This window comes from Carassius auratus, chromosome 18 (assembly GCF_003368295.1).
Source record: "Carassius auratus strain Wakin chromosome 18, ASM336829v1, whole genome shotgun sequence".
Taxonomy (NCBI): Eukaryota; Metazoa; Chordata; class Actinopteri; order Cypriniformes; family Cyprinidae; genus Carassius; species Carassius auratus.
Genome location: NC_039260.1, coordinates 11,913,789 through 11,929,513, shown reverse-complemented (window position 1 = coordinate 11,929,513; position 15,725 = coordinate 11,913,789). Strand labels below are relative to the sequence as shown.

The window sequence follows — 15,725 nt, the reverse complement described above, 5'->3', positions numbered from 1 at the left end:
ATAATAAGAACCATAATTAGTAGCCTAACGGAGTGCCAATAATAATTAATTAGAATTGAGCTCCAAATCAGCATATTATTAGAACGCTGAAGAATCACGTGACGCCCAGAACCAGAGAAATGCCTGATGGAAATAATTACATTTAAAAAACATGAATAAAGAAAATACTTATTTTAAATCATAGCCTAATAATATTTAGTAGTGTTACTGTCTCTGTTGTGGTTAGTAAGTATGCTATCTTATATAAAATGATCCTTAGACGGTCAAATTCCCACCATAAACTCCATTTCCCAGAATGCCCTACTGCCTTCCACCCCCAGTCCAGCCGGTGTGTATTTGGATACAAAGTCAGCCTAGGAGTTGACAGCCCGGTCCATGGAATAGATCGCCTTTCTCACAGGGAAAGGAAACAGGGGAAGAAACTATTCGATTGAGATGAACGACAGACCAACTAACTGACCCATCTGAGAGCACGATTACAAGAGCATCCTTCAGAGGATTTCGATGACACAACAAATGGGGAATATTTCAGCGTTATGATACGCCCATGCGACGAGCTGTGTGGATGTTGTGATGAACGGTGAATGATCCAGGCAACCGCAAACACATCCGAATTCAGAAAACCGGCATGGATAGGCTACTTTAACACTGATCTCTGGATTAAAAGAAATATTGCTGCAGAATCTAGAAAGGAATTAGGTGGATATCATTATTGCTATTATTGCTATTGTTAGAAGTAGTAGTAGTAGTAGTATTGTCATTGTAAAGATGGTGTACACATCTTATGTGTGTTTTTATTTGGGCAACATAAACATATTATGGAGAATTTTGTCGCCTGATCGCTACGACCTGGATAAAAGTCACCTTTATGGAAGCCATCAGCATCACTCTCATTCTTCATAGAAATATCGCTGTATTATACAAATCCAAGTTTCGTTTAGCTTGTTATAGATTTCTATTTATATACGCACCTGACTCCAGCTTGATGATTCAACTGTTCTATGAAAATAAAATGTGTACTGTTAAAATGACAATTATGGAAAATGAGGAAGAGATGATCGAAGTAAGCACTTGCACATGCGGTTCATAGAAATAACACGAACCGTCCGTCGCTTTGGGTTATGACGTGGATTAAATTGTATACAGTAGACTTGTAGTTGCTATAGTAATATTTATCGATTAAATGTTAATATGCCGAATATATTCCTTATCGCAATAAATATGTGGCGTACATTATGTCGATTAAAGCTAATGACAGCCACGGCTCTGCCATCTCTCTGTTGTGATTCTCCACTTAAAATGGACGCGCGCTTTCCTTGAACTGTCTTATAGCGTTCGCAATGTTTGTAATTTATACAACACAAAAGACACGTGAAGTGAATATCACACATGTGCAAATAATTGTGGATATTTTGAGATCGCGAACTGGTGCGTCTCTGAGAGTCAGAGCTGAATGTTTGAGGATGCCTTAAGCCTGCATATGCATTTGTTTAAGGCTATAGATATTCATTAAAATTCATTGCAAAAAAAAAAAAAAAAAAGTTACATCGATTTACAAATATGAGAGTTTTACATGGGTCAAAGGATTAGAGGTTAAGACAACATTCCAGTGCAAGCTATTTAGGTAGAGCCTAACCCCTACTAGAACATGATGATGTGTGATGTAAGGCAAATTATCAGAAGAACCATCTAGTAACTGTGTTATCTTTAATAATATTTGTTTACTTCTGAATCCTGCTGTTAAAAAGAGAAACCAAGCAAGCAGTGTCCATGGCCTTCAGTGATTCTTCAGAGGGAAAAGCCCAATGCTGCATCAAGTAACCAAAAAGATACGATTATCACACCTTGATGGACTGGATATTCTCACCTAATCTTAAGGACTTTGGTTTCTCTAGCAAAACTATTTTTCAGTGTCATCATTTATAAATCTATATAACAGCGGAGCATCATCATATGAGAGCTGTTTGCATACACTGACTGACTAAAATGGCTCTATAAATGTTAAGACACACGCAAAGTGTGCTGTGGACAGTCCAAACAATCGGTGAGGACAGTGCAGGGGCAGCCCAGCAAAAGCTTTACTTATTGATTTTGTTAATCATCAAGAAGGCCTGCACTCAGTAGATGGGCTCTGCATGGATATTGTGCGCAAGTTGACAGAGGGCCTCCTCCAGCTTTTGAGACCACATCGCTGACCTGAACACTCAGTGATGGACCCATATACAAGACTGAGTGGAGTAGGAGCTGGAGGTGGTGGCAGTGCTGCTCCGCTACCTTGCAAAAGTAGGGTAGGTTCCTGTGGCCCCCGAGTTCCCCCTGCCCTCCCAGCAAATGCAAACTCAATACCCTGCTTGACACACAACAGCAGCAGTCAGAATTCCTCTACTTTTCCCTCTTCAGCGGACTGTCCAGATTCCCATCTTCCTCATCATCATGAAGGCAGTAACACATACTGGACAGCTGTCTTTGATTATGAGGCCACAGCGGACGAGGAGTTGACCTTGCGACGTGGCGACCTACTGGAGGTGCTCTCCAAGGACTCAAAAGTGTCTGGAGATGAAGGCTGGTGGACTGGCAAGATCCAGGACAAGGTGGGCATATTCCCAAGTAATTATGTGACCCGACGGGACACCAGCTATCCAGCCTTGCCTCCGGGAGGTCTGGTCGGTGGGGAGTCGCCACTTGAAATTGATTTCTCAGAGTTGTGCTTGGAGGAGGTGATTGGGGCTGGAGGCTTTGGAAAGGTGTATAAGGGTTTGTGGCGAGGTGAGGAAGTAGCTGTTAAAGCAGCTCGTCAGGACCCAGACGAGGACATCAGTGCTACAGCAGAGAATGTGAGGCAGGAGGCCCGACTCTTCTGGATGCTCCGACACCGCAACATCATTGCCCTCCGAGGTGTTTGTTTGCGGGAGCCAAATCTTTGCCTGGTTATGGAATATGCCCATGGCGGGGGACTTAACCGGGCACTTGCTGGGAAGAAGGTGCCTCCTCGGGTACTGGTGAATTGGGCAGTGCAGATTGCGACGGGAATGGACTACTTGCACAACCAGACCTTTGTACCAATCATCCATCGAGACCTCAAATCAAGCAACAGTGAGTAATGTTTCTTTATAGTCCACAGCAAAAATTGTACCTTCAGGGGTACAAGAACTTGTCACTATACTTTTGAAAGCGACAACTTTGCACCTTATCTGTGCCTAAAAGTCCATATTAGTATATTTGTAATAGTAAAATGAACCCTTAAGGTGCAAATATGTACCTTTAAGGTTTCAAAAGGATACAAATTTGTCCCCTTTGAGGCTATAACCCCAGCGACAAGCTGTTGTACCATTAAGGGTACAACATTTGCACTTTTCTTTCAGAGTGTTCTGATGCACTCAACACATATTCATACAAAGCAACATATTGATTAAGGGTAAGTGTCTTGTGGCAAGTGGGACACTTCTGGCATGACCGATACGGTCCCAACATAAATGCAGTGCATCAAATATATAATTCTGCATTCTCAAATTTGCAATGGGTATTATGGGTTTTGCAAAGATAGACTGTGGTGACAGAACAAAAGGAATAGTTGCTGTGTGTGGACGTGCTCAAAGCCTCTTGTCGTGGCATTGCTTCCTCTTCTTAAGGAGAGCTGCTCTGCTCTGAAAAACGTTGGGCTATTTTTGGTCCTTTGTGCTATTTGCTGCTAAACACTGTTGGAGTTGTTGTGGGAAGAAAGAAGAGTGTAGCTGAATGAATGAGTATGGATGCACTTGGGAAAAAGAACACTGCACGCAAGATACTAAGGGTACGGCGTTTGCAGGTTTTGCAGTAGCAGAGCTTGACAGAAACTCAAGAGAAGATTTAACAGAGTCTGCTAATCCCTGTCCTTGTCAAATCCATGAAAGCAGTCATTCCAGTGCTGCTCCCTCTCCCAGAGATGGGATGCATGTTTATCGTGCGCCTGTAGATACAGGAGGGGTGAAAGCATTAGCTGTCAGAGTTTAGAGTTTCACTGCTTCTCATTATCCAGGGGCTCTGAGCTCAGGTGTCCTCTTCAAACTGAAGGTGTTCTTAGAGATTGGCACAGCTGCCGTGGCAACAGAGGCGGATTCCAAACCCTCCAGCCTCTTCCCAGCTCCCCTCTATTGCACCCTAGACATCCCCCTCACCTACAGTACAGTCCCCTCTCAAAGACACACTGTAGTGGTATTATGTGTATGGTACCCTTATACCTCACCAATAATTGCATTCACTTACAAGTGTCAGCATTTGTAACAAAATTTAACTCTGCTATTTAAATTTAAGCAGTCAAAATAAAATAGCCCTTCACAATTTGTGTAAATCAACAGTGCTTTGTAAATGTATGATGATACAACAATTACACAAAGAGTCAGGGACAAAGACATTGACATTAGCATACCAAAATAACTGTAATAGCTGCCTCCCCTCATGTTGCCTGGGGGGCTAATTTGAACATACTTGGTTTGCTGGTTGTCAGTGCATCTGAATAACAAGGATAATCTGATTAGTGTGACCTCCCTTAAAGTGATGTCACTCTGTGCGTGTGAGTTGATTGGCTGAAGTCGGTGGTCAGTCCTTGTTGTTAACTGAGCTCACACTGGATTTATATTACCGTTGTTAAAGAATGGCCCACACACTTGCAAAAACAAAAGAGAAATGGGGATCAACTGGAAGGGTGACTCAGCTGAGAGTAATGCTAAACCCCCGATCACCTTCCCCTGACACACTCCTCAGGCAGGTCTTTACAGGAATACAGGAATGGCTGATGGCTAATGGCTAACCCACACTGTCTGTTGCTATCAAATTGTTGTGGCACATGTTCAGTACTTATTTTCAACCTAAGGGGGGGGGGGGGGGGGGTCCTAATGATATTTAATTCATTCTAACTTAAGTCCACTGTTAAAGAGTTGAATTTTCATGGTAAACATGGCCGAAGTAAAAAAAAAAATGAGTTCGATGCATGACAGAGTATTTCTGTTACAAATGCACTCCTTCAGGGTTTGTATAACCCTGGTGGACTGGCAAGATCCAGGACAAGGTGGGCATATTCCTTAGTTATTATGTTACCTGACAGGACACCAGCTATCCAGCATTGCCTCCAGGAGGTGTGGTTGGTGGGGAGTAGCCACTGCAAATTGATTTCTCAGAGCTGTGCTTGGAGGAGGTAATTGGGGCTGGAGGCTTTGGAAAGGTGTATAAGAGTTTGTGGCGAGGTGAGGAAGAAGCTGTTAAAGCAATTTGCATGGCAAACATGGCCAAAGTAAAAAAAAATTTGTTGGATGTGTTACCGATTATTTCTGTTCCGAATATGTGCACACATCAACCAGGGGTGTGTTTCCCAAAATAATTATTAGTTAACTATATACGTTAGTTCCCTTTAACTCTATTGGTAATGATGGTACTTGTGACCATATTTGCTTTTAGAAAACATACCCTAGAGCAAGTGCGCACCTATCAACATGTTTATTCAGGTTGCAGGGCTGCACAGTAGTGATGCGTGGGTCTGCTTTTTTTCCAACCCTTGGGTCCCGCTTTTCTGAAATTATTTGGCCCGCCCCAGCCTGCCCCGCAAATAAAGTCAAATTTCTTGACCCCGCGCATCGCAGACATCACGGAATAACGTTGCTGCTTTGACCTTCATACTGTAACCTTATCAAAGAACCTAATAAAATATGAAAATATATATTCCAAATATTTAATATAGGCTATAGGGAATTATACTAGTGATAGTTCGTATGTGAATGAATATTTTAGGTGAACAAATCGTTCTCGTACACCGAATCCATTGATTCATATTTCTCGTTCACTGAAGTTCTTTCCTCCAAAGCAGCGCACGAGCTTGGCGCTATTAGCACATGCGCAGCTCATGAACAGCTCTGTGAACTGTTTCATTCTGTCAAAGAGTTACTCCAGATTTGACGGAGCAAGTGATTTGTTCAATGTAGTGAACGAATACGATCTTCTCATAGGTGAACGAGTTCAATGAACTGAGATTAATGAGAGCAATTTCTAGAACGAAATTAATGAGAGCAGTGGTTTTCAACCTGTGGGTCGCGGCCCCTTATTGGGTCGTGGTGGTATTGCAGGTGGGCCGCCAATTACTATAAAAAAATAAAATAATATTATTAATATATTAAAAATGTCTGAATCATAACATAATAATATAATTTCATATTTATAATTAAATAACAAAAAAATAAATATTAACCTGTAACTAAGTAATAAACCACTAATTTATATTTTTTCTGCAAATGCTACAGAACAACAAATTCAAACATGCATAAATGGCTGTCAACATAAATGACTGTCAACGTGTTTCCTCCTGACTGCTTGCTTCTCTGGAGAACAGAACAGACTGGGCATATGCCTACGTAACTTTTTTCTGAGCCAATGTTAACGGATCAGAGCGTTCACACTGCTCGCGGTAAAAGGCTAGAAATAAAAACTATAAAGTAATATCTAGCCCATGAGCATAGAGAGAGTTGTGAGTGCACAGGATGCAGTTTAAGTGAGAGGAGACACGTTTTATGTGCGCACACTCTCCGTGCTAGAGCAGCGTGTATCTGAGCAAGCACTTCTGGTTTTGTGACAAAGCAAAGGAAATCTGCGTGGGAGCTGAGAAATTCGCGCTCGTGCATTATTTTAATGTGCTTTTGCGTTACAATAACAGGCTCTCGCTGCTGCTTCTGCACAATGTATATGCATTGCAGAAGGAGTAGGCAATGTGACCCTGTATACTGTATAAATGTATAAAATATATTTTTTTGCCATAAGTCTATTTTGTTACATTTTTACTATATTTTGACTTTTGTCTCTAGAGACCTCACAACGTTTTGATAAAGCTCTAATTGGTTTCTTTTGGAAATATGTTTCAAAATCTTCCTGAATGCATTTATGACTGTAAAGTATATCTGTGTGTGTCAAAATTGTGATTAAAATCGAAATCTCTAAATTGATCAAAGAAATCGCGATATTTATTTATTTATTGTTTTTCATATCGCACAGCCCTAGTTCATTCAATAAATACAGTTAACAATCTAGCTTCTGAGTACTAAGTTATTAACCCAACAATAGCAGGGTTAGTGAATTTTTTTTGCAGTGGGCCGCGCAAACATATGTGTTTGGTTGTGTGGGCCGCGAGTTGAAAAAGATTGGGAACCACTGAATGAGAGTATACAGGGACAGTCGGCCAAGCATGTAAATCTCGATCAGCAATCAGCAGATACAAAGCGCAGTTATAGGTGCACATACGCTTGTTTTCCTAGCATACAGAACATAACTCCCAAGTTTAATCCCTGGTTTATTAATGTGAATATATAATATATGAACTGTCTGACCAAACAATTAAAATGTTTAATTTTGGAAGAAAACCTTGTGCTTGTTCATCAGAACAACTTTTTTAGACTATTTATTTAATGTGATCATACACACACTTAAAGTAAAGCCAAATAATTTTTTGTCACAAGTAAATATGTTAGTTGACTTAAGACATAACACAAGACACTCTTTTTCGCCACCTGCTGTGGCATATTTGTGTAATATGAAGAAATGGTCACTGAATAAATCAGTGAATGAATCCGAATGAATCATTTTGTTGAACGAACTGAAAATAAACAAATCTCTTGAAAGAATCTAAATTTCCACCACTAAATTCCACACAACATAAATTGATTTTTTTATTTATTTTGTTTTTAGTGACCCGCCCCGCAAATAAAGTGCAAATTTCTTAACGAGCCCCGACCCGACTCTACACATCACTACTGCACACAGGACTTCCCAAAAAACACTGCATTAAGGGAACAGTTTGTTTGGGGAACAAGGGACAAATGTTTTACAAACAAATGATATAAAATTTAAGTCAATAAAGTTTTTGTTCCTGTTTTATTTATATCAATGTTGCAGCTTGCAGATGATCTCCATTCAAAAGCTTTGTCTGCTTGTGACTCTTTAGCTTATTTTTTGTGTGATTTTTTTTCTGATCAACTGATATTGCTGTTCTGTCATATTGATTTTAGTGTTTTCAGTTTAGTGAGTACAGTTCAGTTGTTGGTCATGTGATGTCCATACCATCTGAGCTTTGTGAATATGTGAACTGCCTGCTGTAAAATTAAACTTATCAAATAGTGTCTTTCCAGCAGGTGTAGAGAAAATAAATTATTGAGAGATAGACTGGACGAGAGAGGGGCTGGGAACACTGTAGAATAGCAACAATGACCCCTTTATTGCATATCCAAGACAAAGATGCCTCGGCAATGACAGGAGTCACTTGCCTGACTGGGGGATGGTATGAGAAAATGAGCGTCTGGACCACAAGAGTTTAGATGGATACAGGGGACAAGATGTGTATATATGTGTGGCTACATGTCCTGGAAAAGCCCCAGGGTTTGAACTCACACAGAGGGAGAGAGGGTCAGCGGTGGGTTATAAGCACTCGGGTCAGTGGGGTACAGGGCAGAGCTACTCATTTGTCACAAATGACAGATGAATTGCTAGTTGTATGTCTTTATTTTAAGTAGCTTAATTTGTAGACCATGCTACCAGCAACGGAAATGTCATTGGGTTAATTCCTAGAGAACATAAAACGTAAAAAAACGCATAAAAATATACATTGAAAGTCATTTAAGTCATTTTAGAACATCTGCCAAATGCATACATGCACTTGCACATGACATTACATTACAAACTCTGTAGTTATCTAACTGTGACTTATGTTGGTGTGTTACAAGGTTTCTGTTTTTACTATCTCTTTCACACAGACTCTGTATTCAGAAGACTTGCTCTTGAGGCTACAAAAAAAGATGCCTGACAGTTTCACAGTGCCACTGTCCTAAATTTAGGACAACACCCTGCTTTCATGAAATGCACACGTCACTCACAATTTTAGGTGATCCATTAAAAAGTAATAGGATGCATTCCTTTCCCACCGATTAGAGTGAGTCAGACAGGGATGGTGATAAAAGTGGGGCCATGGTCTTTTTGCATTGTTTGCACATTTTTAGTGACCATGAGTCATTTATCCAGCCTTTTAAATGTTAAACATTATGAACCATTACCATTTTTAGAGTTTGAGAAGCAATACCTGTATTTAGTTATAGTACAGAGGGACTGACAATTTGAGAGTAGTGTGTTACTTTTTTAAAATGATTTTATATGTATTACAAAGTTCTGGGTAAGAGCTGTTATTTTCATGCCCTTACTGGTTATCAGGTTGATTTCTTGAATGTTTGAAAGCTTGAATGTTTAATTCTTGAAACTGAAGATTTAAGACAGTTAAAGCTCAATTGTAAACAATTATTATAAAATTTTCTTTAAGTGTTAGTTCACCCAACAATTAAATTCCGTCCGTCCTATACTCACCCTGGAAGCATCCTATGTGACTTTCCTCTTTCATAATTATCCAATCGAAGTTATATTCAATATTGTCCTTGCTCTTCCAAGCCTTTCAATGGCGGTAAGCAGATGTTTGTTGTCAACAGTTCAGAAGATGTGAAATAAAGTGCGCACATCTAGGATAAAACGTCCCTCACATGGCTTTAGAGGGGGGAATAAAGGCCCCTTGCAGTGAATCCATGCGTTTTTGTAAAATAAATATCCAGATTTCAAATGTAATAATAAAAATTCTCACTTTTGCTGACTGTTGGGAACTGGAAGCTGTGCAAGCGGAAAAGATGGAAGATGTATGCATTGCGCATGTTTTGATTGCCAGTCTGCTCTTGGCTTATTTTGAAATCATCCGACATTTTTTTTTTAAATCCTTGTTTTGTGCTTTCTAATTCGTGACTAGCGTTTTGATTTGTTCTCTCTCCACTCTCGTCACTAACCACGCAGCGCTGACAACATCCGCCTGCACGTCTTCCAGTTCCCTTTGTTTAACATCTTCTGAACAGGTGACAACAAACACTCACTTACCCCCATTGAAAGGCTTTGAAGAGCTAGGACAACTTTTAATATAACTCAGATTGGATTATTCTGAAAGATGAAAGTCACCTAGGATGCTTCGAGGGTGAGTAGAAGATGGATGAATCTTCATTCTCGGGTAAACTAACCCTTATGAAAATTTTATTTACATTAAAATATTACAATAGAAATATTTTGTTGTTGTTATTAATGATAATACAACAATATACTATATTATAATTATTTTATTAGCCTAATCGTTTTTTTTTAGCAATAACAATAGATTTTTTTTTTATCATATTGATATATAATCACCAATTGTTCAGCCTTATAAACACGCTCAGCAATCCTGCAGCTTGTTTTTTTATAACTCTAAATCACATTCTCAGTTTTTGTCACGTGTAGAGGAATACTCTACAAGTCATTCAATTGCAGTAACTCTTCTTTTATTGTTTGCAATAAATTTGACGTACAATTTTGTTTTGTTTAGTTGACGAAGAGGTTGACATCAAGATAGATCGCTTTCTCCCATGTCCTCACGCTAATGCAGTGTTGGGAAGTCTGTGAATCATTTTTCTTCTTTATTGAAACATCCAGTGAAGTAACTCGGTGCAATTAATTGAATTTCCCAGCATTACTTGAGAAACAGGACATTCTAGGAAAGTGTGCTCAATATATTTGCTCATCTGTGCCTCTGCACACACTCATTTTACTCTGGGCTCAACAGCAGCTCTACGCAGGCATGAATATGGCAATGAATTTGTCCTACACATCATTAATTGTGAAATATGTTCAATCTGCTGACATTTTATTCTGCTTCATGGTGTTTCTGTTTGTGATAAACTTACAGTACACTCAATGGTATTATGGTAAATGAATCATAGTAAAGTTGGCTTGTAATGGAAATTCATTCTATCGATTTTTCAGATGCATGTTATTGATCTTACTATGAATCACCCATTTAATGTTTTTTTGGTACTTTTTTTATCTTACAATCTTTAACCAAAATATCTTAACTCAGTTATTTAGTCTGTTTAAATGTCACCTCGCATGCTCACATTCAGATCTACCTTCATCCAATCAACAAACACCCTGACGTTTTTTCTTTTTAATAATCTGTTTAATTAGAATTTACTTTAAAAGCTGTCACTACTTTTGTTTTATTGCAATTTTGCCATTAACAAACCATTACGACTTTTGCCTCAATAAACTACTAATTTGCTGCTTATTAGTAGTTAGTGGGGTAGTTGTTAAATTTAGGTATTGGGTAGGACAAGGGATGTAGAATATAGTCATGCAGAATATGTGCCATATAAGGACTAATAAACAGCCAATATGTTCATAATAGGCATCTTAATAAGTAACTAGTTAATAGTGAGAATCGGTCCCTATACTAAAGCCTAACCGAAATAAAAATTCTTATGCACTCTTTAATCAAAAACAATAACTTCCCCTCCCCCTCTTAATAATCCCTCCCCTCCGTCACTCATATGAGATCAGCAGTTCGATCCAACAATCCAATCAATTCACAATGGACAAAATTAAGTCTCTACATGTTTTCTATTTCAAGAAGCAATTTCATTTGGATTTACTGTTCAGCACAGTAGGGAAGAAAAGAGAGTTTCATGTCAAATTTAAACACTATGATCTATAGCGCACCTGGTTTGGAACATATATTAATATTGTGTATTTCTGGGGTAAATAAATAAGTGTTTGTTGAATAAATATGTCACTTCACACCATTTCCCATTTATTTACTCTTTGATAAAGGCTATATTCAGTAAAATTGACCTCCAGCACTGACTTTGTTACTCTTCAGTAGATCAGAGTCTGCTTATTTTTGAAAAATCTCAATTTTGGTTGACAAGGTTCCCCTTTCTGTTAAACATATTTTATTGGACCGTCCAGCTTTTAATGTTTAGAGAAAACTCTTTTAACTCTTTTTAGGGCGTGTCCAAATCCACTTTTATTAGTTTTTTACGAAGGGAAAAATGGTCTGCGCGCCCGGTGAATGGTCTAAAAGGGTTTTCCTTATTCTCTTAATTAGTAATGGATGTGTTTGGCCATAATGTGCAATAAACCAATCATAGTCTCATCTCCCATTCTCTTTAAAAGTCAGTTGCGCTCGTGCCATGGCGGATTTCCTTTTTACATGGTGGAATTTGCAAGCGCAAATATAGAGAGGAAACGGAGCTGCTCATGCGAGCTGCTCATGCTCATGCCCTACCATAATTCTGATACATGCAATGACTATATATTATGACATGTAGGCATTTTTATATTTATCTTGCCTACACAATAATAATCTTTTACATTGCAATCCTTAAATTTTTTATATTTGGCATGCTTGTGTGCTGCTGTGCGTCCCTGTGTGTGTGTAATAAGAAGAGTGTAAGAGTGTATGTGTGGACCAGCCTATACTAAAGCACTCTTTAAGTAACAAAAAAACTACTGCGCCATTAACTTTAAACCAGGTTTTTGTTGGTCAATGGCGCAGTCTATTCCAGTTGCTCAAAATAGCAATGCGCCAGCAAATGCGCATGAATACACCTCGTTTTCAGACCAGCACACAAATTGGCGCCCAAATGGTGCAAATGCATTTGATATTTAAACAACGCGGCACAGGACATGAAAATGAGCTGAAACTAGCAAAAAACACATGCCTTGTGCCTGGCACCACATTGGGCCCAAAGAGTTATATAGTAAAATTTTACCATGAAAAGTTTAAGAATTTGTATTATATGTAAATGTAAAAAATCTTGTGTGATATAAGTTGTGTTTCTTTGTTAGGTGTTTTTTATTTTATTTTTGTATTTTTTTCAACTGAAAATAGTCTTTGATGTTGACATGGCGTTATGTATCTAAATATATAATATACTATACTATACTATACTATATTATACTATACCATTTTTGTGGAAACTTGGGCATCTGCAGTACAGGTGTGTTTCGAGACTTATATTGTCTAGGCGTGTGTGAGACGGTAGTAGGTCAGTGTTTTTCTTTGCTTCAACTTTGACACAGTTTAAATGTGAGCCAGATAGTAAATACACACAGTAACTGCCACATAAATCAATAAAGAGACAATAAAAAGTTTTTCTGATAGTCTCGGTTAATGAACTGAAGACTATAGCCCTCATATGAGAGAGTATCTTTGAAACTGTTCTAGTTAATACATAACCAGACATGCTTTTTTTTTTTGCAGGCATGAGAATTTCTCAGTTGTTTTCTATTTAAAGAGTTAGAGTCCAAGGTTTGGCCCTGAGCTCACGTGATACAAAGCAAAGAAAACACACAAAGTGCTTATCCACACCCAAAGTGAGCATACACTATAATGCACAACACACACACACACACACGTTTACTATAGACTGCAGCACCATAGAGTCAATAAGCAAGACCTGTCCACACAGCTAATATACACACATTTACACTTACAGAAGTGTTTACTGGTGTTACTATGGTACAGCAAACACAGACCATACATCCATGTCCACCACATGACAAATAATAGAGCACGTCATGGATATGGTGGGAAGGACACAGACTAGTGTGTAGTGTTATATTCCACATACCATCGCTATGCACACTGAACAACACATGCAAATCTGACAACACAGGCAGCCACTATAACTCTGTACACAGAACGCACTGGCATGGCCAAGTGGGCACAATGCCCATCGGTGGTCTGCTCTTCTATAGTGCCACAGAAGTCAGAGGAGTATTGTTGGAGCACTGAAAGCAAGGCAGACGGGAGCAAGGCAGAGCCTCCCTAGAACAGGTTGTATTAGAGTGTCCTGTAAACAGATCATTACATAGCTGAAATGTTTTACTAAACCAGTCCCTTGAGGTAAAATAGTTTATTATCTTGGAGAGTGTAGAGTGAATTCATCTCAAATTGTAGTTGTGTGAATTATGGTAAAACAGGCTCAATTTATTTCCTTTTTCTAAGAAATATTTTATGAAATGCTGATATATATATATATATATATATATATATATATATATATATACACTCACCTAAAGGATTATTAGGAACACCATACTATTACTGTGTTTGACCCCCTTTCGCCTTCAGAACTGCCTTAATTCACCGTGGCATTGATTCAACAAGGTGCTGAAAGCATTCTTTAGAAATGTTGGCCCATATTGACAGGATAGATGGGCATTTGTGGGATGCACATCCAGGGCACGAAGCTCCTGTCCCGGTCCACCACATCCCAAAGATGCTCTATTGGGTTGAGATCTGGTGACTGTAGGGGGCATTTTAGTACAGTGAACTCATTGTCATGTTCAAGAAACCAATTTGAAATGATTCATGGTGATTCATGACATGGTGCATTATCCTGCTGGAAGTAGCCATCAGAGGATGGGTACACAGTGGTCATAAAGGGATGGGCATGGTCAGAAACAATGCTCAGGTAGGCCGTGGCATTTAAACAATGCACAACTGGCACTAAGGGGCCTAAAATTTTTACCTTAATCACAGCAGCGTCCATATATACACAACTATTAGCCAATCATAGCAGCGAGCGTTTACTTCCGAGTCTACAATCCTTAATTTGTTTTGTAATTCAGTTTTGTAAGTTCACTAATGTTTAGTGCAGCAATAACATACTTAACCTTGAAGGTAAATATGTTTGTTAGATTCCAAAAAAATCCTAAATATTCAGATGGTGTGTAATTTTTGAGTTTAATAGAGTGCTTTAATTATTTAAGGAGAGTTAACAAAAAGGGTTCCTTGCAAGTGTGACAACACACAAGTGGAGCAGCTCTGGCAGGCAGGTGCTTTGCTGACTGTCAGGTGCTGCTTGTGTCATGGAGTGTCTCTTTGCATGTGCCTCAGGTAACATTTACCTCAAATAGGCCTGACAGCAGCGCAGCTGACACAAGGAAAAGCTGGCGTCCACAGGTACATTTAACCCTGAGAGGAAGGCCATGCAGTTGACACCACTGGTGTCCTATTGCAAAAACTCATTAAATGCTACAAGCTGAAGAGAATGTCAGTACCAATTCAAATACTTTGTTTTACCTGAAATAAACTATTCATATGTGAAGATAAAATGAAGTTGAACAAAAGTGTTTGGAGAGGATAAAAGAACGGAAAAGAAGGAATGGCTCTGTTCCAGAGTTCAACTGCAGTTCTCTCGTCCCTATACAGGCAAATTTTAATGCAGTTCCCGGCTGGTGTTTGCATTCCAAATGTCCCTAAAAAAGATTCAACGTATGTCTAGAGAACAAGGCCATCATCAATGCAGCACAAGTTCTAATTACGTTGTTATCTATTGACATTATAAGCAGTCTATTATTGAACTTTGAATAGAGGCAGAAATTTGACTCTAAATGAGAATGCGGAACCTCAAGGACTTTTTAAAAGCACAGGCAACAAAGCAGCAGCATCTAATGTCTGAAAGACACCACGCAGAAGCCATAGTGATATCTGTCCTGGAGGGCAGCATTGTGCCATGCTGGAACTGATTAAAGCTCAATGAGCCATTGGTGTTGCTTCTGCAGCCAACTAAAGGTATCAGTGACACGAGGTCTTTGTAAACCAAAAACACTCTCCTAGACTCTTTTTCGCCTGTTAGTGAGCACTTTGCTAGGAATGGGAATGGGGAAGTTATGTCAATCCTCTTATCGATTCTGATTCTTTAACAGTTCTATAAACAAAGCGTCATAGACAAAACTTTTGATGATATCTTTATAGAAGTGGCATAAATACTGTCTAACAAATGGACTTAACTATTATGCTAAAAACAAACTAAACTAAAAGAAAAAAAAAATCATCATTCAGTTTACTTTAATTTGAATGTAATTTATAA

At 38.9% G+C, this 15,725-nt stretch overlaps 1 protein-coding gene across 1 annotated transcript in view; it reads left to right on the top strand.

The window, feature by feature from the left end:
* Positions 1-312: 312 nt before the first annotated feature.
* Positions 313-15,725, top strand: part of LOC113118465 (mitogen-activated protein kinase kinase kinase 10-like) — a 35,969-nt gene continuing 20,556 nt past the window's right edge. Inside the window, exons 1-2 of the mRNA XM_026287671.1 lie at positions 313-699; positions 1,749-3,093. Coding sequence (XP_026143456.1) covers positions 2,211-3,093 — 883 coding nt within the window. The 5' untranslated portion in view covers positions 313-699; positions 1,749-2,210. The remainder of the gene's footprint in view (positions 700-1,748; positions 3,094-15,725) is intronic.